The 27,043-nt window shown below is 49.0% G+C and overlaps 2 protein-coding genes across 4 annotated transcripts in view; one reads left to right on the top strand and one right to left on the bottom strand.

Moving 5' to 3' along the window:
- LOC101940395 (mucosa-associated lymphoid tissue lymphoma translocation protein 1-like) overlaps window positions 1-27,043 on the bottom strand; it is a 134,101-nt gene that overhangs the window by 75,792 nt on the left and 31,266 nt on the right. The window lies entirely within an intron of this gene.
- Window positions 16,682-27,043, top strand: part of ALPK3 (alpha kinase 3) — a 117,208-nt gene continuing 106,846 nt past the window's right edge. The window contains exon 1 of one of the 3 annotated variants that reach the window (XM_024103968.3): window positions 16,682-17,000. In XM_024103968.3, the coding sequence (XP_023959736.2) occupies window positions 16,825-17,000 (176 nt within the window). In that variant the 5' untranslated portion in view covers window positions 16,682-16,824. Of the gene's footprint in view, window positions 17,001-22,634; window positions 23,475-27,043 lie in introns of those variants that run through there. The other 2 variants (XM_008166762.4, XM_065558477.1) reach the window with 2 other exon arrangements.

Raw genomic sequence — 27,043 nt, 5'->3', positions numbered from 1 at the left:
CACATCCGAGACATTACGGAAAGGTTGCCAAGGCTCATCCATCCCTCTGAAGTCTACTCCATGCTGACATGGGCACTAACGATATTGTCATGTATGATGCTGAGCAGATCAGTTGTGACTACAGGGCTCTGGGAGCAAAGGTGAAGGATTCGGGGTGCAGGTTCTGTTCTCATCCATCTTCCAGTTGAAGGTAAGTGCCCTGGCAGAGAGACACACATCCTGGAGATGAATACATGGCTGTGCACATGGTGTCACTGGGAGGGCTTCGGCTGTTCCAGAAAGAAGGTCTGCTGGGAAGAGTTGGGGTCCACCAGACCAAAAATGGGAAGAGCATCTTTGCACACTGAGTTGCCAACCTAGTGAGGAGGGTTTTAAACTAGGTTAAAAGGTGGCAGGTGACAAAAGCCCACAGGTAAGCGTTAAAAAAGACAACTTTCATACAGGGCTTGATGTTGTGTGTTCATGGAAAACCCTAACCTTAGGGCGGGGACCCGTACCCTTAAAAGGCCTAACCCTAGGGTGAGGAGCACTACCTATAAGAACACTAACCATAGGGTGGGGATCCGTACCCATAGGAACTGCAACCCTAGGTTGGGAAGCTCTATCCAGCTATGTAAGGGCAGGGAGCCCTACACACAGAAACCCTAACCCTAGGGGGGGAGCCCTACCCATGGGAACCTAACCCTATAGAGGGGAGTCCTAACCATAAGAACCCTAACCCTAACTCCAAGAGGCCTACCCAGGGGAACCCTAGGATGGAAAGCCGTACCAATACAAACCTTAAACTTTACTCCAAGTAGCCTACTGATAGGAACCCTAAACTCCAAGATGCCTACCCATAGGAACCCTAACCCTAGGGCTGTGAGCCCTACGCATGGGAACCTTAACCCTGGGAATGACAGCCCTACCCATAGGAACCCTAACCCTAGGGCAGCGAGCCCTACGCATAGGAACCCTATCTTTATGGCGGGGAGCACTACCCATAGGAACCCTAACCCCAACTCCAAGTGGCCTACCCATAGGAATACTTGCAACGCTCCTGTACCTTGGGGGAACACCCTACACACTCCCATGTTCATCTTTATAAAATGATTGTGTGGTATCCAATGCAAAGTTTGTCATGTTGGGTGTCTCCCAAAGGCTCATGACCACTCCAAAAATCCATAAATGGGAACACTTATGTCCTGCATACAGTGAAGAGGATGATGTTGCTGAATATCTGACTACCTTTGAAAAGCTGTGTGTAATACATGAAATCCCTGATGATAAGAGAGTTCCTACCCTGATTGCAAAATTAACTGGTAAAGCTCGAAATGTATTAAATGTAATGCCTACTGAAGATGCTTTAGACTATTGTAAATTTAAAGATACTGTTTTGCAAAGTTTTCAGATTATCCCTGAAACATATAGTGTTAAATTTAGGAATCTTAAGAGGGATATTGGTATGAGTAATGGGGAATATGTAAACAAAATGAAAGATTTGTTGGGAAAATGAGTGAGGGGTAAAGAGGTGGCAAGTTTTGAGGGAATGTTGGATCTTGTTACTCAAGAGCAAGGAAAGGGTGTGCTGCAACCATGCCTGCCCTCAGCCCCTCCCTCTGGAATTTCTCTCTGCTGGACCCCACTCCCTTGTGAAGCTTTATCCATGCAGAGATTTTTCTCCCTCCTGCCTTGAAGAGACAGTTCTATCTCTTACAAGCGTAGCAGGAACATCTTTCAATTGAATGCTTTGGATTGGTAAGATGCCTTTGGACACACCACTTTCTGTTCCCAACAGGTCAGCTGGATCGACTCCCCCTCCAGGAGATCTGACCCCCAGTTTTCCCTTAAAACCTGATCCACAGGAGAGGGGTCTGGCATTTTAGATGCAGATTTTTCACCCTCCTCCTGGGAAAGATCCTCCCTAAAAAGGTGGGCAGACTCTCCAGTCCTCCCTCACCTTCCATCTGGACTTCTCTCTCTGGACTCCCCTCTGGGTCAGACATGCCTGTGTCCCCAAAAAGGGAAGGTGACTCTGGTCTGTCTGTGGGCTCACAGCTACCAGCTAGGACAAACCCTTCACTGGCCAGCAAAATCCCCCCCTTTCACTCAGGTTGGGCTTGCTTCCAGCTACAGAGTCCTTAGGGTCTGTTCCCACTGCAGCGGTCACCAGGACCCCAACTTCCACCTTCGGGACACATGTCTCTGTGCACCTCAGGGCAGGCCCTGCCCCCTGCTGACCTGTAACTTCCTGGCAACTGGGGTGGCCCCCCTGCTACAAGGTGGAACATTCCCCTCCCCCGGGCAGATGATCACGGGACAGGAGCTGGCTTTGTCCAGCCCCTCCCTCTGGAACTTGCTACAACCATCCATGCCCTCAAAGCTGCATTATTTACTGCTACAGAGGAATCTAAGAGACACCTTCCTATTTCCCCAGCAGTCCATGTGTCTTCACCCCCCACTCCGGGGCTTTTAACACAAGATTCCTCCTCGCTGCTAACCAACCCTGGGACAGAGTCTGACATATTAAAGAAATCATTCCCCAGTAGAAACGTTGCAAAATTGTGTGCCACTGTTGCAACAGTCAGTTCAGCCTGCAAATGACTAGTTTGCATGTGTACTTTAGCTAAAGGTGCAAGGACTTTGTAACCCCCCACCAGTTTTAATTCTGCCAATTTCCCTGACAACAAATCCTTCTCCTGGATCAGGTCCCTCCTGACCACAGAAATTTCTGCCCCTGTGTCCCTCAATTCAAGAAGCACTTTTACATTCAGTTTAAGAGCATGCATATGCTCACTGTTGGTTGTGTAGAAGCAAGCTTTACAAATCCTGTGTGGAAAGAGGCAGCAACCAGGCTCTGAGAAGCAGCAACTTCATGTTATTTGCTGCCTGTTTCCACTCCGCAAGGGACACATTCTCACGTGCCCAGTGGACTTACAATTATAGCACCTCTTGGGCTCCTCTGCTTGTACAGGAGATTTGGGATGAGTAACAGGGGAATGGGGAGGTGAACGCCCAGCCTCCTTTTTCCCCACGGGTAAAACGGTGATTTTGCTTTCCCCCCAACCCTGTACTCTTCTGCCAGTGGATTATGTTTAATTGCAGCTTGTGATTGCTCATAAGAGTCTGCAAACCCAGCTAATTCACCCACTTCATTCACCTTTTTGTCCCACAAATACTGTTTTACATCATCACTGCACATATTCAGGAATTGTTCCTGAGTAACCAAATCACACATTTCTTCAAAGCTTGTAATGCCTTTCCCCCTCACCCACTTATCTACCAAATCTCTCATTTTATTTACATAAGCCACATTACTCAATCCAGATCCCCTCTTAAGACTCCTGAATTTAACCCTGTAGGTTTCAGGTGTAACCTGAAACTGTTTCAAAACCAGTTCCTTTAAATTTACCACAGTTTGAAGCATCATCAATAGGCATCTTATTGAATATGTCCAGAGCTCTGCCAGTCAATTTTGCTATCAGTGTGGTCATCTTTTGATCTCAGGGATTGCATGGAGGGTGCACAGTCTCTCAAAGGTGATGAAATATTCGGCAATATCACTGGATTCATCATACTGTGGACATAGTCGCTCCCATTTGTGGATTTTTGGGGAAGTGGAGCAAACTGCTGAAGGGTTTTGTCTCTTCCACTCCATAACAGCCAGTTCATGCTTCTGGGCCTCAATCTGGGCCTGTATTTCTTTGTCTCTTAACTCCAGGGCTCTTTTGTGGTCAGCCCCCTCCCTGGCTGTTTCTGCATTAATTTCTAATTGTTTTAATTCCATCAGTCTTTTATGTTTGTTTTCTTTCTCAGCCATTTGCAACCTGTGCAGTTCTAGCTTTTTCTGAGCCTTGCTCTCACTCATGTTGCTGATTTTCCTGCCTCTATTCCCTTTCCCGAAATAAGCAAGCAGAAAATAACAAACCAGTAACCACTTTGTCTGTTCTCCAGCCGCCACACCCAAAACTCACTTAAAATTACTACCAGTATCTCAAAGCAATCAGCTGTGCATAGACCCTGCTCGACTACGCCACTATGACGGGTTGGATCACAGAAACCCCCTTGGGGTTGCCAACTGATGTGCCAAGACTACCTCTGCCCTGCTTTGCCTGCCAGCTTAGGACTTCAGAGCCCCAACTGGCTGTGTCAGACATGCTGGCCGGCCACAAACACAGACCCAGGTCTGAACCACGTCCCACAAACTGCAAGCTTAATTGAAAGCAGCTTAAGAAGTGTTCCTGTCTTTAACACTCAGATGTCCAAATCTCAAATAAATCTGTTTTACCCTGTATAAAGCTTATACAGGGTAAACTCAAAATTGTTCGCCTTCTATAACACTGATAGGATATGCACAGCTGTTTGCCCCACCCTCCCCCCAGGTATTAATACATACTCTGGTTTAATTAATAAGTAAAAAGTGATTTTATTAAATACAGAAAGTAGGATTTAAGTCATTCCAAGTAATAGCAGACAGAACAAAGTGAATTACCAAGCAAAATAAAATTCGCAAGTCTATGCCTAATACAGTAAGAAAACTGAATACAGATAAAACCTCACCCTCAGAGGTGTTCCAGTAAGCTTCCTTTTACAGACTAGTCTCCTTCTAGTCTGGGTCCAGCAATCACTCACCCCCCCTGTAGTTACTGTCCTTGGTTCCAGTTTCTTTCAGTTATCCTTGGGGTTGGAGATGCTATCTCTTGAGCCAGCTGATGACAAAATGGAGGGGTCTCCCATGGGCTTAAATAGACGTTCTCTTGTGGGTGGAGACCCCCTCCTCTCTCCTATGCAAAGTCCAGCTCCAAGATGGAGTTTTGGAGTCAGATGGGCAAGTCACGTGTCCATGCATGACTCAGTTTTTACAGGCAGCAGCCATTGCCCACATGCTATCTTGAATGCCCCCAGGAAGACTTTATGTGGATTGGAGCCTTCCAAGATCCATTGTTCGTTAAATGTTTCTTGAGTGGGCACTTAATTTGCACATTCCTTTCTCAAGAAGCTGATCAAATGCTTTACTAAGGCTACTTAAAAATCAAGCAAGTACACAGCCAATATTCATAACTTTGAATACAAAAATGATACATGCATACAAATAGGATGAATAGATTAAGTAGATCATAACCTTTACAGAGATATGTTACATGGCATATGTAGCATAAAACATATTCCAGTTATGTCACATATACATTCATAAGCATATTTCCATAAAGCCTTATGGGGTGCACAGTCACAGAGGGAATCTGCTCAACTTCTGAGATGTCTATACACAAACGCAAGATATTTGGGGAATAAAGAGGAAGAACTGGAAGTATTAGTACGTAAGCCAAATTGTGACTGAATTGGCATCACAGAGACTTGGTGGGAAAAGTCTCATGACTGGAATATTGGTATAGAAGGGTATAGGAAGGACAGGCAGGATAAAAAGGGAAGAGGTGTTGCATTATTCATTAAAAATATATACACCTGTTCTGAGGTCCAGAAGGAGGTGGGAGGCAGGCCAGTTCAGAGTCTCTGGGTAAAGATGAAGGGGGTAAAAAATAGGGATGATATGGTAGGGGGTCTACTATATGCCACCAAATCTGGAAGAGGAGGTGAATGAGGCATTTCTAGAACAAATGACAGAAATATCCAAAACACAAGACCTGGTAGTAATGGGAGACTTTAACTACCTAGACATGGAAAACTAAGAAGGCAAAATTTTCCAGAGAGTTCTTGGAATGTACTGGGGACAACTTCCCCCCCTCCCCAGAAAGTGGAGGAAGTAACCAGGGGACAACCATTTTAGACTTGATTCTGACCAACAGGGAGGAATTAGTAGTAGATCTGAAGGTGGAAGGCAATTTGTGTGAAAGTGATCATGAAACAATGGATTTCATGTTTCTAAGGAAAGGAAGGAATGTGAGCAGCAGAATAAGGGACAATGGACTTTGAAAAAAGTAGACTCTGACAAACTCAGAGAAGTGGTAGGTAAGGTCCCAAGAGGTGACTATAGCTGGGCTGCTTGGTAATAGTGACCATAATATAATTAAATTTAACTTCCCAGTGGCGGGGAAAACACCGCAGTGGCCCAACACTGTAGCATTTAATTTCAGAAAGAGGAACTACACAAAAATGAGGAGGTTAGTGAAACAGAAATTAAAAGTATAGCACCAAAAGTAAAATCCCTGCAAGCTGCATGAAAACTTTTTAAAGACACCATAATAGAGGCTCAACTTAAATGTTGTCAAGGTTGATTCCCCACTCTGGCACTTTGAGTGCAGAAGGTGGGGGCCCGCAAGGATTCTAAAAATTAATACTGACCACTCCAGGGATGCCTGGGGTTAGCACAGAGGAGTCCACAAGTCATAAAGAAATAAAAGAGATAAACCTAATCACATCTTCCTAGACATTTCCTGATCTACTTACATATCTGGAGTTTCAAATGAGTAGTTTCTAAGTATGATCTGATGATTTTTCATACCTGGCCCAAAGCTTTTTACAGCATAGTTCCAGCCCTGTCTCTCCTCTCCAGGAGAACAACATAGACAGACAAAGGGGAAGTTTTTTCCCCAATTTTAAAAAGTTCTAGCCTTCCCATTGGCTCTTTTGGTCAGGTGCCCACTCCCTTCCTTTTACCTATAGACTTTTTAACCCTTTACAGGTAAAGCAAGTAGAGAACAGCTACTAACAGGTATTTTATAGCTAACTGTCTAGCTGGGTGTTCATAAAAGGGAGCTACCCCCCCTTTCATTTATCACAAATGTATACCCCAAATTAAAAAAACATAGTAAAAGAACCCTAAAAGAGCCACCCTAGCTTTTTTTCAGCCTAGCTTTTACCTCACCCCAGCTCTCTCTCCCAGGGCTGTTTTAAACCCTTCAGGACATGTGGGGTGACCACCCCCTACAGAAGGCCAAAAAAGTATTTGAAGAAGAGCTAGCCAAAGACTCAAAAAGTAATAGCAAATTTTTTTTAATTACATCAGAAGCAGGGGCCACTGGATGATCGAGATGCTAAAGGAGCTAAAGGAGCACTCAAGGACAATAAGGCCATTGCAGAGAAACTAAATGAATTCTTTGCATTGGTCTTCATGATTGAGGAGGTGACAGAGATTCCCAAACCTGAGCCATTCTTTTTAGGTGACAAATCTGAGGAGGTTTTGATAAACTAAACAGTAATAAATTGCCAGGACCAGATGGTATTCATCCAAGAGTTCTGAAGGAACTCAAATTTGAAATTGCAGGACTACTAACTATAGTCTGTAACCTATCATTTAAATCAGCTTCTGTACCAACTGACTGGAAGTTAGCTAATGTGATGCCAATTTTTAAAAAGGGCTCCAGAGGTGACCCCAGCAATTACAGGCCGGTAAGCCTGACATCAGTACCAGGCAAACTGGTTGAAACTATAGTAAAGAATAAAATTGTCAGATACATAGATGAACATAATTTGTTGGGGAATAGTCAACATAGTTTTTGTAAAGGAAAATCATGCCTCACCAATCTATTAGAATTCTTTTAGGGGGTCAACAAGCATGTGGACAAGGGCGATCCAGTGGATATAGTGTATTTAGATTTTCAGAAAGCCTTTGACAAGGTCCCTTACCAAAGGCTCTTAAGCAAAGTAAGCAGTCATGGGATAAGAGGGAAGGTTCTCTCATGGATTGGTAACTAACTGGTTAAAAGATAGGAAACAAAGGGTAGGAATAAATGGTCAGTTTTCAGAATGGAGAGAGGTAAATAGTGGTGTCCTCCAGGGGTCTGTATTGGGCCCAGTCCTATTTAACATATTCATAAATGATCTGGTAAAAGGGGTAAATAATGAGGTGGCAAAATTTGCAGATAATACAAAACTACTCAAGATAGTTAAGTCCCAGGCAGACTATGAAGAGCTACAAAAGGATCTCTCAAAACTGGGTGACTAGGCAACAAAATGGCAGATGAAATTAAATGTTGATAAATGCAAAGTAATGCACATTGGAAAACATAATCCCAACTATCCATATAAAATGATGGGGTCTAAATTAGCTGTTACAACTCAAAAAAGAGATCTTGGAATCATTGTGGATAATTCTCTGAAAACAGCCATTCAATGTGCAGCGGTAGTCAAAAAAGTGAACAGAATGTTGGGAATCATTAAGAAAGGGATAGATTTTAAGGCAGAAAATATCATATTGCCTCTATATAAATCCATGGTATGCCCACATCTTGAATGCTGCGTGCTGATGTGGTCGCCCCATCTCAAAAAAGATCAATTGGAATTGGAAAAGGTTCAGAAAAAGGCACAAAAATGATTAGGGTATGGAATAGCTGCCATATGAGGAGAGATTAATAAGACTGGGACTTTTCAGCTTCGAAAAGAGACGACTAAGGGGGGATATGATAGAGGTCTATAAAATCATGACTGGTGTAGAGAAAGTAAATAAGGAAGTGTTATTTACTCCTTCTCATAACACAAGAACTAGGGGCCACCAAATGAAATTAATAGGCAGCAGGTTTAAAACAAACAGAAGGAAGTATTTTTTTCACACAACATACAGTCAACCTGTGGAACTCCTTGCCAGAGGATGTTGTGAAGGCCAAGACTATAACAGGGTTCAAAAAAGAACTACAGCTCCATCAGTAGCTACTAGCCAATATGGGAAGGGATGGTGTCCCTAACCTCTGTTTGCCAGAGAATGGACGACAGGGATGGATCACTTGATGATTACCTGTTCTGTTCATTCCCTTTGGGGCACCTGGCTTTAGCCACTGTTGAAAGACAGGATACTGGGCTAGATGACCCTTTGGTCTGACCCAGTATGGTCGTTCTTATATCAAAAATATGATGCATTTGCAAAAAAGGCTAATATCATTCTGGAGTGTATTAACAGAAGCGTTGTATGTAAAACAGCAGAGGTACTTGTCCTGTTCTGCTTGGCACTGGTGAGGCCTCAGCTGGAGTATTGTGTCCAATTCTGGGTGCCACACTTTAGGAAAGATGTGGACAAATTGGAGAGAGTCCAGAGAAGAGCATTAAGTATTAATAGGCTGACACTGTTTACTGTAGTGCTACGAACCATGGGTAAGGCTACGTTTTAGTCACAGGTATTTTTAGTAAAAGTCATGGACAGATCACAGGCAGTAAACAAAAATTCACGACCTGTGACCTGTGCATGACTTTTACTATATATCCCTAACTAAAACTTGGGCGGGGGGCTATGGGTGCTCTGGTGGGGAGCGTTCTGGGGGCGCCATGGGTGCTGGGGGAGGTGGCCAGGGACACAGCTGGTACGGGGGGGGGGGGGGGCAGGCAGTGGCACATGGCCAGGGACCCCCACTGGTTCTGGGGAGGGTGGGCAGCGGCGAATGGCTGGGTACCCCCACTGGTGTGGGCAGCAATGCATGGCTGGGGACCCCCACTGGTTCTGGGGGGTGTGTGGGCTGCAGCTGGGGACCCACGCTGGTGATGGGGGGGAGGGCAGGCAGCGGCACGTGGCCCAGGACCCCTGCTTGTGCTGGGGATGCAGGCAGCGGCATGTGGCCCGAGACCCCCACTGGTACTGGGCGGAGGGGCGGGCAGCAACACGAGGCCTGGGACCCCTGCTGGTGCTGGTGGTGGGGAGGGTTGGCAGGCCTGACAGGCTCCCAACCCAGCTCTGTGTGTCCCTGCAGCTCCTAGGTGGCAGAGGGGCCAGGAGGCTCTGCACGCTGCTCCCGCCACAAGCACCATCTGTGCAGCTCCCATTGGCTGGGAACCACGGCCAATGGGAGCTGCAGGGGTGGGGCATGCGGGCGCCGGCAGTGTGCGGAGCCCCCTGGTCCCTCCGCCTAGGAGCTGCAGGGCCATGCCAGTGGGAGCAAGGGAACCCCCACCCTGAGGTAAGCACTGCCCCCCCAAACCGCTGCCCCTAGAGCCAAGCCCACTCCCACACACCCAAACTGCTGCTGCTGTGACGTCAATGACAGACTCACTGCCTTAATCATGGGATGTGTGCCCAGAAATCTTAGCACCACATCTGAATGGACACACTGCCAGTGTGGGCACAAGACATTGCAGCAATGCTCACAGCATCAACTGTTAGTCTGTAGTGTGGCCACTCACCCTTGGGTAAGCAGGGGATTTATCTCACCGTAGTAGGGGACTTCCTCTATGCACACCATACCCCCAGCTGAACAGAGTGACAAAAGGATCTGAGTCCCTGCCCTGATTCACTTCACCCTGGTACCTGCCCACCTTGACCTTCCCTCCCACTCCCAGCCCACGTGAGCACAACTCACACAGGGAGAACTGAGACTGGGGGTGTTTACCTCAATCTCTCTGGGCAGGGATGAGGTTGCCCTTATTCCAGGATATGCCTAACTTGCTTGTCACCCTATTAACCTGCAATCACTGCAATTCACTTATACAGACAATGTATTTACACCAAAACTATTTCTTTGGGGATTAAAGAACCTTCACGGTGTCAGGCCCGAGTTGGGTGCAGTTCAATGCAGCAGTCTCTAAAGTGCAATACACTTACAGTTACAATAAATTTACGAGTCTGTGGTCTTCTTCCTGGGTGGGATGTGCTGCTGTGATGCTGCTGGTGGCACTCTCTCAGATGGGTTTGGGCTCTAGGTGACAGAACCCATTCTCCACCTTCAGTTCTGGCCCTCCTGTCAAGTGTGATAGACCCAGGCCAGTTGGGTACAGCAGAATAGCAGAAGGCAGATATACTGGCCACTGGATTAACAGTTTTCTGTTCCCTGACTGACCAGAGCAGGGGCTGCTCCAGGCTAATGAGGACACCTGACTCCAATTAACCTGCAAAGAGTCAGGTGAGGCCATTAAGCTAATGTGACCACCTGACTCTATTTAAGACCCTGCTGATACTATAAAAATGGCTCTCTCCAGTCAGGCAGAGGAGAGCCAGGAAGCCAGAGGAGAGGAAGTGTGGCTGAAGGACTGGTTAATGAAGACACCCTCAAGTTATTGATAAGGGAGCCCTAAGGTAAGGGAGAAGCAGGAGAGCTGTGGGGAAGTGGTCCAGGGAAATGTAGCAACTCTGGCAGTGAAAGGTTGGCTGCCAACAGCTGCTACCATTAGGGTCCCTGGGCCGGAACCTGGAGTAGAGGGCGCATCTGGGTTCCCCCCAACCCACCACTACAGGAACACCTCCTGGGAGGGGAAGTCAGGCCCCTGTCAGGACACGAGGCTAAACTGTTCTAAAACAAGCCCTAGGGACAACAGAGACTGTGGGAATTCTCTCACCAACCTCCTTGCTGGCTTATGATGAAAAGGGCTCAGTAGACTGTAACCCTGGCCCTAAAGAGAGAAGGGCTATGTGGAGGGTCACAGAGAGCCACTGAGGCTAGCATATACCGCCTAGAAGCACAGGACCCACAGGGACAAGGTCAGAGCTCTGCCACACAGGCCACATACCTCCCTGGGTCTGGCACTTAATGCTCTCTCCACAGACTTTGAGAAAGGGGCCTATCTCTCCCCCTCTCCCATGACCAGTGCACATGATCCTGCTATGGATGACAGCAGGAGGCTCATCCCACCACTATCACTCCAATGCGTCTCTGGCTCCGGCTATTGCTCTGGGCTACTGCCCTCTCTCCAGCTCAACTCCAGGCTGGCTGCACTCTCTCCTGTTCTGCTTTACTCTGCCCTGGCAGCCCCAGCAGCAGCTCACACAGAGCTCTGGACTCTTGATTTCCTCATTGGCTTGCCCACCCTGTCAATCAGCTGACTTGGAGTCCTGGCCTCCCCCCATTGGCCCTGGGGACCTGTCAGTCCTGGGATCCTGGCTCCTCTTTGGCCCTTCCCCTTTCTCCTGGTATTGGGAGAGGGACAATCAAAAACCCCCTAGATTTCAGAAAGTGTCCAACGTCCCCTTACCTTTGTGATAGGCGTGCAGGCAGGAGGTAAGGCAAGACTCAAGTGAATGTGGCCCTGACCCCTCAGCATGCTCCTGTGCTAGCAGAGGCAATGCCCCGCTCACTGACAATGGAAACTGGTGCCCCACACACCCGTTCCAGCTGATGGGTCCAGGTCGATGGAGGACCAGGCCACCAATGTTTTCCCCAGGAATGGAAATTAGGGGGGTGTTCAAAAATACAGGGGTGGGGTGAGGACGGATGAGAGGTGAGACTGTTAGGGCGAAGGTGGGCTGTATGGCACCATAGTAAAAACTGAAATGTTTCACGACCATTTTATTAGATTTAAATCATCACACAAATTTAAGTTGGCTACACAAGCCTACTATGAAGCACTATATCTACATTCTTCTTGGTTTCTTGATGTAATTTTGCACAACTCTGTTAATTAACGTCTCGAATGCAGTACATTCATTTTTGGTAGCTTCTCATGTGTCCGGTGCTTCCAGTCCTTCATGATATGCTCATGATCACGCAGAAGGCGACTTCTTTCAGAACACAAAATTCTATTCAATGAGGAAAAAGAATGCTCAACTGTAGCTGTTGTGACTGGGGCTAGAAAGAGATGAATTCCTACTTCTTTCATCCCAGGAAACATAGCACAAAAATTGGGTCAAACCACTAGTGATGATAAAGAAGAAGTTGAAGTCAAATCTTCATTTGTTCATCCTATGATATTCCACTCTGTGTTCAAATTCTCTATTCTGTCCTGATCACATGGCAGCCCCATTGTTGGTAGTGCCTCACTCCACTCAACTGTTGGTGTTTTATAAGACAGGCATCTGTAAAAGCTACATAGATGTTGATAGAATCCAGAAGTTGGTGTCGTAGAGATGTAAGAATCAAGTCTATGTACTTTACTTTTTCAGCTGGCTTAACAAAAACTTTGTCCTATTCATTTAAGGAGTCAATATAAGTGCCCTAATTAGTCAACTTCTGAACTGAAGTCTTTGCGTCTTCCAGTATGTTTTCAATGGATATCTCTCTGATTGATCCAAGTGTAGCTTCCATTGCTGGACAGAGATCTACTACTGTTGTAGCAGATGCCTGGATGGCATTGTATAATGACCCAAGTGGTTTCAACAATAGACTTACAAGAGAGAATGGTGATTGTCTTCTCTGAACTTAGTAGCAAAAGTAGTCCACCAGCCTCACTACTTAGATCCGTCCCATCTTGGTAGATACTTTCCGAAGCCAATAATAATGGTTGCAGTAATTTTAAAACAGCAAAGGATCGCTCATGAGAAAGCCAGTGGGTTTTCCCAGGTTGGACTAATTTGAACTTCCGCCCAGGTGTATCTTCTATGTTTTCCAAGACGTTCAGTCCTTTTGGACTCTTGCTGGAAAAAAGAGTATAACAAAGACATTAAATTTATAGCTTTTTAAATGCCCTTTGAAGATTCTGCAGTTTGTACTAGTGCTAGTTGGAGTAGATGGCATCTGCAGTGTGTATAGGACACTTTAGAGTTACACTTTTCTCTGAGCAAAGCTTGTACTCTACTCTTCCAGAGAAGTTTGCAGCTCCATCAAATGCACAAGCAGCCATCTCTTTGGGGCTCAATTTACAAGCATTTAACTCTTCTAAGACGAGGCTTGTCAGAAATGCAGCCGATTTGTCTTCTATAACCTGAACATCTAGAAATTCATCTACTGGCCTACTACTGTCATCAAGATAATCTACACAATGACTTAATACTTGATACCTATTTGCATTGGTTCATTCATCAGCCGTGTATGCACATTTTCTGAGTGTGGTGAGAGAGTTCTTCACTTTTTCAACTGCTGAGTCTTTCACTGTTGCACTGCATGCTTCTAACCAGTCAGTTGAGTTTCTAGAAGAAAGATAGTGAGCATTTGTTGGTCTTGGTTGGAACAAGTGTCCAACTTCTGGATTAAAAAATGACAATGCACTTAACATTGGCCTACAGTTTGTAGTGTGTGGTGATTAAAGAGAAAGTATGATGTGACAGCCATGTTTGTTTGAATAAACTGTGTCTCCAGCATTTTTAACAGCCTCATTAAGTATTTCTAAAATTGGCTTTGACAATGACTGGCTTAGAAGACTTTCTGCATGTTGATGCAGTCCAGAGGATTGGTGTTTTGCAGCCTTTTCACATAGTTTGTCAGCATTGGCTTTGCTGATTGTTCTGGCAAACCAAGCTCCTCCACTTTTATTATATGAATCCATGCTATACTCACATCTTGAATAGTGCATGCAGTTCTGGTTGCCCCATCTCAAAAAAGATATATTGATGTTGGAAACAGTACAGAGAAGGGCAACTAAAATGACTGGGGTATGGAACAGCTTCCATATGAAGAGAGATTAAAGACTGGGACTTTTCAGCTTGGAAAAGAGAGGACTAAGAGGGGATATGATACAGGTCTATAAAATCTTCCATGGTATGGAGAAACACCATGCTCTGAGAGCCTCTGCTTGCCAGAAGCTGGGAGTTGACGACAATGATGGATCACTCGATAATTGCCCTGTTCTGTTAATTCCCTTTGAAGTACCTGGCACTGGCAACTGTTGGAAGACAGAGTACTGGGCTAGATGGACCATTGATCTGACCCAATATGGCCATTCTTATGTTCTTATGTAAAAATTAATTATAATATAATAAAAATGTTTAGTACAGAAACTCCCCAAGATAACGACTTCTCGAGATAGAAACAATGTGAGATAATGACCTTGGCAAATAATGCATTTTTTAAAAAAATCTTGGCCTACTAGGAAATGTATATTTATATAGGTTTCTTAGTCACAAATCTAGCATTCTGGAGCAAAGTCACTAAAACACAGCCCAACAAACAAATGTTCCTTTAACGTGTCCCTCCCTTCTCCCGCTACCACACCCAACTTGTAGTTGTTGTCCTTGGTTAGTGAAGACCCAGAGTTCAGAGGTGCTTTCGCATGAGTTCACCTCCCACCCTGGGGGGTGGGCAGGATGAGGGCACCTTGCTTATTCCTCCAGCTGCTCGCCACTCGCTCTGGATGCTTACTTTGGCTGCAATTGTTTGTTGTGCCACCATTCACTCCACCACTCCATTGCTGATGGCCCTGCGCCATCTCCTTCTGCTGCCACCTGCCACTGTGACCTCTGCGAGTTGGTCTCTTGAGGTTCCACCCAGCTCTCAGTGACAGGACAGGATATTACAGTTCTGCTGCCCTTTACTCATACAATAAGGATAACATTTCATGACCCCCCACATTCAATATTAAAATTTGTATCCCAACACCAGCCAAAATTGATCACTTGGGCAGCACAGTTCTGTCTGCTAGATACCTAGGACGAGTAGGTGAGCTCATGTAAATACAGTCTGGTCCTGAAGCCTCCCCTCCCTCCCCTGACTCATTACTAGCTGTCAGGGAGAGCTCATTCAGACCTTGCTCACAAATCATAATTTGAAATTGAAGGTTGGCCAACATTGCTGAAATGAATGTGCCAACATTGTCAGAAAAAACAAGAGCTGTGTGAAGAAGCCAGTCTTCGTTCATACTTTTCAAACCTATTATACTTTTTTAGGTACAAGTATTTTATCATACACTGTATATGCTTTTAAAGTGTGTTTTAATGTTTCAATTTAAATTAAAATTCCCAACCAATGACTAAATTGGCAACACTGCATAACTACTAGTTGACCACTGGGGGAGGGTCTGTTGGGGAAATTCATGGGGGGGTTTACACCCCCACTGGCGGGGGAGGGGAAGGGGTGTAGGGAAATCCCTGCAAACCACTGCAGAAGGCACTGTTTTGAGAAGTGGCCTGGAGGTCAGAAAGCCAGGGAGGCTCACAGAGAGTAGTCATTGGCCGGCTAGCTGGGGCTGGGTTAGGTGGCATTATGCTTTAGCCTCATTTGATAGATGTAACAGTAAACCCTGGGGACAATGGACACTCACCCTGCCATGTGATGGGGTAATAACCTTGTCACTCCAACCAGGTCATGTGACTGGCACCAAACAATACAATTCAGCCTTAGACCCTTATTATACGGGGAAGGTCATGGGAGATCCCCAGTGCTGGGGAGCAGAGATGGGGAGTAGGGTGATCCTGCGGCCCAGGTGGAGGGAGGAAGGGGCGAGGAGGGGGAGGAATCCTGGGGCACAGACAGGGAGAGAGGCAGGAGATGATGGAAAGCAGTGTCTGGGTGGGGAGAGGTCCCAGTTCCCAGGGCTGAGATGTGAGGATATTAGTGTCCAGGCAGTTAGAGGAGTGTGAGGGGAGCCTGGCATGCAGGCAGGGCTGGGAGTATGTGTTTGGGGGGATCCCAGTGCTGTGGCGAAGGAGGGGAGTCATGGTGCTTTGGGGGAATGGGGCTGGGGGTCCCAGTGGTTTGCTGAAGTTTGAGATAGTCTTGGTTCTGGATGTGAAGGATCATAAGGTGGCTCCCGATGGCCTGTCTGAGGAGGGTCCTAGTCTGGGGGGGAGGGGAGGGGGTTCTGGAGCTGGGGTCCCGGGCAGTCCTTGTGCCCAGTGTCCAATATGGGGATCCCGGTGCCCTGTGCGGGGGGTCACAGCGCAGGGATCTTTGTGCCCAGTGCCTGGTTCGGGGGTCAGGGTGCACGGTATCCTTGTGCCCAGTGCGGGTGTCCAGGTGCTCGGTTTCCAGGTCCCAGGTGGGGGGGTCCTGGTGCCCAATGTCCCAGTGCCTGGTGTGGCTGCAGGTGCCCGGTTTGGGGGGGTCCCGGTGCCGGAACCCGGCTGCGGGGTGCCCCTGGCTGTCCGGCTCCGAGTGAGTGACAGCCCCATGTGCGGCGGGGCGCGGCGCCCGGGGGCTGGAAATGCTGACAGAAGCGCTGGTGCTATAAATAGCTGCTGATGGAGCAGGGCGGGCGCTGAGCTGGGGGCGCAGGACAGGCGGGGACCGCCCCGCGGACAGCCCGCTCCCCCAGTGCGCCCCGGCCCCGGGACGCGCAGTCCCCCTGTCGTCGGGGCTCTGGGCGGGCAGGCGCCGCCGGGTGGAGATGGGCTCCCGCCGGAGACCCCTGAGCCGCTCCTACTCGGGCAACGGGCGCTACTCGCTCTACAGCCCCAGCAGCGCCCCCGGCCCCGGGGGCGAGAGCGAGGAGGGCGAGGGGCCCGGCTGGAGCACCCGGCCTGACAGCCGCAGCTACCTGCTCAGCATCCGGCCCGAGAACAGGTGGGGGCCAGCCGGGGTCTGGGCGCTAGGCTCGGCCGGAGTCCCGGGCCCGACGCGGGGCTGAGCATTGCCGGGCGAGTGACTGGGCTGCGGAGCGGGGCTGGGGGCCGGGCCGCGGGTGTCTGCGGGGCCGGGGAAGGGGTTGGGGGCCGGGCTGGGAGTGCCTAAGAGCGGGGCTGGAGGCCAGGCCGGTGGGGGCAGCGAGTGCCTTGCAGGCGGGCACTGTGGCTGCGGGGGAGGCCTCGGCATTGGCCCTGAAGCTCCTTGCGCCCCGCAGCTGCAGCTTGGCGCAGCTCGGGCCTGAAGGACGCTGGGTGGAGGCACTGCCGGTCCGGTCCCTGGCCCGTGGGGCAGCAGCCAAGGGTACCGCGGTGGAGAGGGCCGCCCTTAGAGGAGACCCACGTGTCAGATCCAGGGTCAGTGCTGGCCAAACCCCAGTGCTTTGTTTCTTCCAGGGCACCTGTGGCCGCCCAGCCCGGACTAGCCAGGGTACAGTTGGAGCCTGCCCCCTAGGGAAGTTCCATTGGTAACTGTCCCAGGTGCAGGATTGGGGCTAAAGCCAGCTGAAGAGCACTGGGCCTATGTGTAGGAATGGGTAATCCAGACAGTCTGATGCATGTGTGCACTATGTATGGTGTTGGGTGATTTCACCTCTCCCCTTGTGAGGTTTTTCCCTGGGTGTGTTTCTGTAACTGCCAGGCATTCTGGCAGCCAGTTTAGGTACTATCCCTAGGGAACGCTATTATCAAGGCATGCACTGAAGTGCGGGTGAGCTCACACTGTGTATTACACCCAAGTAACTAACACAGAAACACAAATGGCATCAGTGGGCAATAGCAATGAATATTGTAGGAAGCAGAAGAGCAGTAGCATGCTCCTTCTATCTGTAATGGGAAAAGTAATGGCAGAAAGGCCAAAAAGCCCAGTGTTTCACTTCTACCTACAGTGGGTCCCTTTCCCCACTCCTCTGACCCGCAAACAGTTGCTGGGTTTGTGTGGAACTTGGGAAGCTTTGTTGTAACTCTTGTATGAGCACCTAGTAATATACTTTGATGGATGACTTATACATAGATAAAAAGAATGACACTTTAGGGCATACCGTGGAGAGGCATTGTCCCAATGAGGCACTTGTTCCTGAATGGTAGAATAGTCCTTTGGAACGACACATAGCTTTGTACTTCTCAGCCGTGAGGGCACTGGCTGGCAGTAATCCTCAAGAGAGGAAGAATGAGCTTGTATTTGGTGTGACAATCCTAGCTCTGTCACAGATTTCCTGGGTGACTGGGCAAGCTGCTTACACAAACTGAGGGCTGACTTTGCAAACTCAGGTACCCAATCTGCCTCATATACATAACCCTGGAATCTGTGCTCTTTATGAGAAGAGAAACCAGTGCATTGTTGCACCCTCTGCTTCAGTCTCCGGTTGGGAGGGGTAACTCCTGTGAGTGGTGTTCTGGTTTTATTGTTAGTGGAAAGCTAAGGAGCAGGAGGCTTGCATTTGTATCTGGATCAAAGCTCTCCCTCCAGTTTTCTGGAATCTCAGTCTTGTTTAGGGTGACCAGCTGTCCTGATTTTATAGGGACAGTCTCGCTATTTGGGGCTTTGTCTTATATAGGCACCAATTATCCACCACCCTCTGTCTTGATTTTTCATACTTGCTATCTGGTCACCCTAGTCTTATGACCGCTCCATTGTACCTGAGGGGTGCAGTTTTCTTGCAAGGCTTCTGTGGAGAGGAGGCGATTCCTTGGGTAGCTTGGGCCCACTATATGGTGGAATGATGCATCTATGCCACAAAAGTCCCTAAGGTTGCATAATAGTAACCTGTGATCCACAGTATCAAATGTTGTACATATGTACAGTAATGAGCATAGAGGTCTGCCTGCTGCCCATGGCTGAGGAGATGAGTGTGATCAAAGAGCTGTGTCCTGCTCTACAGACCATGGGAGAGGGCTCCAGTACATAGGTGAAAGGCAGCTACTGCTGGAGTTGGCTCTTTAGAAGTGTCTTGAGTCTTGCCAAAAAATGGCAGCTTAGACACTGGGTTGGAAATCTGGTTGTGTCTAGTAATTGCTCCTTAAATGCTCTTTTCAGAAGAGTGAAAAGTGTCATGACGTTCTGGTCATTTGTCTCTCGATGACCCTCAAAATTGCCCTGCTTACAGGTAAAAACATTTGCTATCCTTACAAACTAAGCCTGGGCTCTGAGACAGACACTGGGTTCTCTGCTTCTCATGTGTCCAGACTGTAATAAATATCCTGCAGGCCAAATTATGCATTAAATCTCATTTTTGCAACCTATGAATGCTATGAAGCGGCCAATAGAATTTGGCAAACAATTGTCTTAATTCACTAGAAAGAAAGTAATTGTTTGCTACATTTTACAGGAGTCAAAATAAAAGTTGAAGTTAGGTGATGAGGGAATTTGAAGAGCAATTGTTTATACATAAAACAAACTCATGCATTCGAAGCAGGGAGCTTGTGAGAATTTGAAGATACTTCACAGTGAGTGAAGAAGTCTTCTCTGCACTGTTCTTATCCCACCTAAATGCAAGTTGCATCAGTCTTTGCCACACAGGATGCTAGAGGTACCTACCTCAAACCTATACTTTTTGGGTAATAGCGGTACTAAGAGAATGAAGTGTCAAAAGGAGGTGCTGGAACAAAGTCATAAATAGAAGAATAACAGGTTATCAAAACCAGATAATACATGCCAGAGTTCTGAATGAATTTAAGAATGAAGCAGCTGAGCTGCTCCCAAATATTTGCAGTATCATTTAAAACAGTTGCTATACCAGAGAAATAGGTATAATATTTTCATTCTGTAATGTGGGAAGAAAATGCATTAGGGGAGATCTGAGAATTACAGATCCGTGAGTTGGTGTGATAACTAAAATAAAGGAAAGTCTACTAGAATTCTTTCAACTTTATCTTTACTGGATAAAGAAGAGCTGATTGCTCTAATGTATTTGGACTGTGAAAAAAGTATTTGACAGTTCTTCACAATCACTAGTAAGAAGACTAGTGATAGGCCTTCATTGTCAAAGGTGTGGTTTTACAGGTTAAGCTTTTTTAAGATAGTTAGAGCTGCGGACTGGACGGGACTCCGCTTCAATGCCAAGAAGTGTGAGTCCCTCCATGTTGACGGGAGCAAGAGGGACTCGGTACTGATGACAGAGTTCCTCATCCAGGGCGAGTCCGTCGTTCCTTTGGCGGAGGGGCAGGCGTACCAGCACCTCGGCACGCCGACAGGCTTCCGCGTCCGGCAGACCCCCGAGGACACCATCAGGGAGATCCTGCAGGACGCCGCCAAGATCGACACATCCCTGCTGGCACCGTGGCAGAAGATAAACGCCCTCAACACCTTCCTGATCCCCCCGCATCGCCTTCGTCCTGAGGGGATCCGCCGTGGCAACAAGGCGGACAACGTCATCCGGAAGCTGGTCAAAAACTGGCTGTCCCTGCCCCGGAGAGCCAGCAATGAACTCGTATACATCAAGCACAGGCACGGTGGTGCCGGCGTCCCCCGTATGGGAGACCTCTGTGACATCGCGGTCCTCACGCACGCCTTCCACCTCCTGACTTGCCCGGACGCCAAGGTGAAGAACGTTGCAACGACCGCCCTACACGCTGCCACCGAGAAACGAATCGGCAGACCTCCCTCCGACCGAGATGTGGCCACCTTCTTGAGCGGCTCCCTGGACGGCGACTTCGCCCGGGACAGGGGCGATTTCGCCTCGCTGTGGACCCATGCCCGCAATGCCACGCACCGGCTGGGAAAGCACCTGGGCTGCCGCTGGGAATGGAACAAGGAACGGCAGGAGCTGGGAGTCCTGATACCACGGATCGGAACGGAGGACAACATCATCGTCACCCCCGGAGCCAGAGGCGTGCTGGAGAGATCCCTGAAGGCCGCCGTCCACGCGCTCTACGTGGATGCCCTGAAGAAAAAGCCGGACCAGGGTAAAGTCTTCGAAGTAACCAGCAAGTGGGACTCCAGCAACCACTTCCTCCCCACAGGCAGCTTCACCCGGTTCGCCGACTGGCGGTTCATTCACCGCGCCCGGCTGAATTGCGTCCCGCTCAATGGTGCCATCCGCCACGGGAACCGGGACAAACGCTGCAGGAAGTGCGGGTATGTCAACGAAAGCCTGCCCCACATCCTATGCTGCTGCAAGCCCCATGCCAGAGCCTGGCAGCTACGCCACAACACCATCCAGGACCGTCTAGTGAAGGCCATCAACCCGCGTCTGGGAGAGATCACTGTCAACTGCGCCGTCCCCGGCACCGACAGCCTGCTGCGCCCAGACATCGTCGTCATGGACGAGGTGGGAAAAAAGATCATCCTGGTCGACGTAACGATTCCGTTCGAGAACAGGACCCCGGCCTTCCACGAAGCCCGAGCCCGCAAGCTCGAAAAAATACGCCCCCCTGGCTGACACCCTGCGGACTAAGGGCTACGAGGTGCACGTCGACGCTCTGCTCGTTGGGGCCCTGGGTGCCTGGGACCCGTGTAACGAACGCGTGCTGAGGACCTGTGGGGTGGGCCGTCATTACGCACGGCTCATGAGACGCCTAATGGTCTCGGACACTATCCGTTGGTCCCGGGACATCTACATCGAGCACATCACCAGCCACTGCCAATACCGAGAGTGAGCCGGGGAGACCTCGTGCACCCACACACACCCCTGCTGGACTTTATCCCCTGAACCCACCAAACCTAACTGAATCCCACCACGTGAGGGTCACCCCATCCCCATTACCCAGCCCGCTTACTTATACCCATGACTGTCTCTACTTCCCATATGGGTGATAGACCCTCACCGCTTATCGACTGTTTCCTGATCCCGCCCACCGGTTACCCACCCCTCATTGGGGACATTGCAGTCTGTATATACTATGTGTGCTGCCCAACCCCAAAACACCAACATACCCCTATACTCTGTATGTTACCCCCGATGACTAGTAACTGACGCTTCAAATTTTCTGTATAGTTTATTTTTTAAATAGTCTCTAATAAAATGTTGCTGTAAAATCCCTCATGGAGACAAGGTCCTCTATTTGGGCTTGTCTACACTGGCACTTTACAGTGCCGGAACTTTCTTGCTCAGGGGTGTGAAAAAACACTTCCCCTGAGTGCTGCAAATTTCAGCGCTGTAAAGCGCCAGTGTAGACAGTGCACCAGGGCTGGGAGCTGCACCCTTTGTGGAGGTGGTGTGTGTGTGGTGTGTTTTTAGCATTGGAAGAGCTCTCTTCCAGCACTATGCCGCGACTTCACAAGCCACATTAAAGCGCTTTAACGTTGCTAGTGAAGACATGCCCTCAGTTTACTGCAGTATAGGTAGGTAAGGTCCCCTGTGGGTGGAGGGGGAGACAGTATTGATGTCAATTAACTACCTGTTCCTTGTCTCCACTAAGATTTCACAGGGAGTGTGTGTACGATCATCTCACTGTAATTTTACTGCTAAAAGGGGTATGTTGACATAGGACTAAAGCCTTTTCTTCACTAGGAAAAAAGGTGTGTAACCTGTGCTAGCTAACTCAAGATAGCTAACTTGAGGTAATTCTTAGTGAAGGCAAAGCTATTGGTAGTTTTCACACAGTAGCACATCAAGGTAAACTTTAATTCATGTGAAGACCACAGACTTGCTTGCGTTCACTGGGATTTTAACATGAGTTAAGAACACACCTATTTTCTAGTGAAGAGACATGGTCAACGGCCAGTTTTCAGTATGGCAAAAGGCTAATGGTACCCCAAGGATTCTGGGGTTGGCGGCAGTAAATATCTACCAATTACCGTACAGAAAAGTCAAGAGAACATGAAGGTTGGACAGTCACGAGCTCAAAAGTTGGGAAGTGTCAGAATTAGGGTTGCCTGGGCCCCCTACTCTGCACAGTTTGTGTTATGATGCAGTCTCTAATTACATGATCACATGCTGTTATTTCCACAAGACTGCTGCCTCACCCAGTGCACAGGACAGATGGTGCTCACAGAGTCGCTAGCTGTTCAGTATTTATTGTTCTCATCATTCAGTGTGACCTCAGGCCAGATATATTGCACACCCTCCAAAACTAGACCTGAATACAGAATTCTTAATTTCTTCATTTTTATAGTGGCTGTCCAATCTAGATAAGACTAAGGAACTTCAGAAGGACCTAAAAAGTTAGGTGAGTGAACAGCAAAATAGCAGATGGAATGCAATATTGACACAGTTAGGTAATGCATATTTGAATTACTGATCTATGCTTCTGGGTTATAAATTAACCGTAGGCACTTGGGCAAACTCCCTGGGCATCACTGTGGCAATGTTAAGGAAAACTTCTGGTAACTGCATGGTGGTACACCTCTACCCCGATATAACACGACCCGATAGAACAAGAATTCGGATGTAAAGCAGTGCTCCGGGGGGGGGGGGGCTGCGCGCTCCACGTTATATCGAACTTGCTTTGATCCGCCGGTTTCACCTGTAATGCGGTAAGATTTTTTTGGCTCCCGAGGACAGCGTTATATCGGGGTAGATGTGTAGTTAAAAAAGCAAACTAGATGTTATGCTCTAAAGAAAGGGATAGATAACACTGACAATACAATACCATTGTATATAAATCAGTGGTGTCCTTACACCTGGAACACTGCTTGCAGTTCTCCTCACCCTCGCTCAAGAGAATTAGAAGGGGCGTAAGGTAGTGAAAATGATTAGATGCATACAGGGCTGGCTCTGGCTTTTTTGCAACCCCAAGCGGCAAAAAAACCCACAAAAAACTGCGGGGCAGCCAGAGCGGCAAAGCGCACGCGCGCGCACACACACACAAAACACCTGCAGAGCAGCAAAGCAGGAAGGGGGGGGGGAACCCACGGGGCGGCCAGAGCGGCAAAGCAGGGGGGGGGGGAACCTTCAGGGCGGCCGGAGCCAAGGTGCAGGGGGACTCCCTGTGCTGCAGATGTGCAGCGGAGTGCGCACCTGGTCTAGTGGGGGGGAGAGAGAATGGGGGGCGGCCAGGGCTTCAGCGGGGCGCTCACCACGCTGCCCCTCTCTCCGCGCTGCATGCGGGGAGGGCTCTGCGCCACTCCAGTCAGCTGGGAGGAAATGACACGGGCTGCCCTGCCGAGTTTGCCTTCTCCGCACCGCCACCCCCTACAGGGCGGCCAGAGCGGCAAACCAAAAAGAAAAAGGGGGGGGGGGGGGAAAAGGGCGGCTGGAATGCCGCCCCTTGGAATCTGCCGCCCCAAGCACGAGCTTGCTCAGCTGATGCCTGGAGCTGGCCCTGGATGCATACAGACTTCTACATGAGAAAAGATTGTGAAGGACTGCTTACTTTAGAGGAGATGAATAAGTGAAGACATAACCTGTGTATTCTCTGACCTTTCTTACAATACAAGAACAAGGGAGTGTCACAGGAAACTTAAAGGGAGCACATTTAAAACTGGTAAAATGTATTTATTTGGGAGTTAACTTGCTCATTGCCAAAGCCAAGTGATTTGCAATATTAAGAAGGGCTACACCCGGACCAGGCCTCAGAGGTTGGGAATATTTGGGTGGGTGGGTGTCCCCAGAATATCCAGTAGCTCAATGGTTAGAGCGCTCACCTGGGCAGTGGGACCCAGATTCAAATCCCTGCCCTGGCTGATTTGGACCCAGGTCTCCTATCTCCCAGGTGAGCACCCTGACTACCAGGCTATTGGGTATTTTGGTGTGGTGCTGTTTCTCTGGTTGAAGCTGTTGGACTCTGTATAAATATTCATTGTGTGAGCGCAAGACAAAGTTTGAATCTGTAGCTCACTGGTCAGGGCACTCACCTGGGACGTGGGACAGTCAAGTTCCAGTCCCTGCTCCAAATCAGCCAGAGCAGGGATTTGAATATGGGTTTCCCACATCCCAGCTGAGTGCCCTAGCATGGGGTGAGGTGCCCCTTTCTGGTTTGTGAGAAAGGGCTGACCTGGCTGAGATTTCTCCCTGCAGGAGAGGGTTCATGGCTAAGAATCCTGGACAGAGATAGGTGTCTCCCTCCAGCCTGTCAGGCAGGCACTTATGCACCTTTGTGCATCTGGGACTGAAGCCCCAACCCTTTTCTCTGCATGACACTCCTGGCTGGCTTAGACAGATTCCCAGTCAGTGTGCTGGCTCCAGGGGTGAAAGTAACTTAAAGGACTTACCAGTACTCTGGAGTCCTCAGGAGGGGGTGGGGCCTCAACCGGAAGAGGCGTGCTCTCTACTGGAAGAGGCGGGGCCTTTAAAGCCCTGGGCACTTAAATCGCCATCAGAGGGGCCCCCGGCCCATGGCGGAGCTTTAAAGGGCCTGGGGCTCCGCTGCAGTAGCGGCAGCCAGGAGCCCCATGCCCTTTAAATCACAGCCAGAGCCCCTCCGCTGCTACCCCAGGGCTCCAGCAGCATGGCTCGGGTGGTGATTTAAAGGGCCCTGGAGGGTTGCGGCAGTGGTAGCCCCAAGCTCTGTAAATTGCCACCCGAGCCCTGCTGCCGGAGCCCCTGGGTAGCAGCAGCAGCCGGGGACTCTGGCAGTGATTTTAAAGGGCCGGGGGCTCCAGCTGCTGCTACCACCCCGGGCCCTTTAAATGGTCCCCGGAGCCCTGCTGCTGGAGCCCTGGGGTAGCGGCGGCGGTGATCCGGCGGCAAGTTAAAGGGCCCAGGCCGGTAGCTGTGGCAGGCACCCTGGCCCCTTTAAATCACTGCCCGAGCCCCACCGTTGCTACCCCAGGACTCCGGCAGCAGGGCTCTGGCTGCAATTTAAAGGGCCTGGGGCCCCAGCTGCTGCTGGGAGCCCCAGGCCCTTTAAATTGCTGCCAGGGGAAGCCGATCCGCCCTGGTATGGTGCACTGGCTCTTGCTGGTACGCCATACCGGGGCATACTGGCTTACTTTCACCTCTGGCTGGCTCCTGAAAGGTGCCCAAGAGTACATCCACACTGCACAAGCCTTACAGTGGCATGTAGAGTACATAGACACCACACCAACTACCATGGGTATAAATAGCAATGTAGATGGTGAGGCACTGCTTAGTTCGAAGAGATTAAAGACACGTCTGAACCCTTAGGGTACATACCCTACACTGCTCTGCACATGCCCAAGCACTGCTTCCCCCGCCTACACTGCTATTTTTATAAGTATAGTGTCCCACTGCCAGAGCCTTTCCCCACCACCCCTCCCCGTTGCTTCTCTCCTGCAAAAGCCTTTCACTGCTGCGTGTAGCTAGCTACACGCTGCAGTGTGGATGCAGCCCGCTTTTCACTGCAGCAGGTAGCTATGCATGCTCTACATGCTGCCACCAGTGGTGTGTAGTGTAGAAATAAACAAACTCTCTCTGTGCATTGTGTGAGGAATCTGGGCACCTAACTCAGGGCTGACAATACCAGTAGGTGGCAGAGTGCATAGGAGTTGGCACTTGGCATTGTCCCTTTATGGATCTAGCCCCTCTTAACCTTGTCTTGGATAACTTTCTTTTCCACTGTAGACCAGCTCAGAGAGATGCTACTATCACCCAGCATTTGCAATGAATTTCTAAGGCCTGGTCTACACTGGAGGGGGTGTCGATGTAAAATACGCAACATCAGGTACGGGAATACCGTAGCTGAAGTCGACATATCTTATTCTGATTTACCTCCCATCCTTGCGGCACGGGATCGATGGCCACGGCTCTCCTGTCGACTCCGCTACCACCGCTTGCTCCGGTGGAGTTCCGGAGTTGACGGGGAGCGCGTTCGGGGATCGATATATCACGTCCGCGATATATCGATCCCTGATAAATCGATCGCTACCCGCCGATACGGCAGGTAGTCTGGACGTACTCTACATTCTCTGCTTTTCTGACCAGGAATTGCTCCCAGACCTACATGTCTTGCATCAGTATATACTATAAAGTGAAGGTGAAAGATCTGGCTGTAATATAACAGGCTGAGAACACAGACATCCAGTTAGTTCCTGAAAAGCATGCTCCGTTTCCTTATTTTATAGAAGTTCCTTCTCGGATGGTTTGGCTTTTGTAAGCTCCTACAGGAGTTTGCTTTGTCAATGAATATTTGCTAAGAAACCAA

This window comes from Chrysemys picta, chromosome 10 (assembly GCF_011386835.1).
Source record: "Chrysemys picta bellii isolate R12L10 chromosome 10, ASM1138683v2, whole genome shotgun sequence".
Lineage (NCBI taxonomy): Eukaryota > Metazoa > Chordata > Testudines > Emydidae > Chrysemys > Chrysemys picta.
This window is presented reverse-complemented; position numbering and strand designations above follow the sequence as displayed.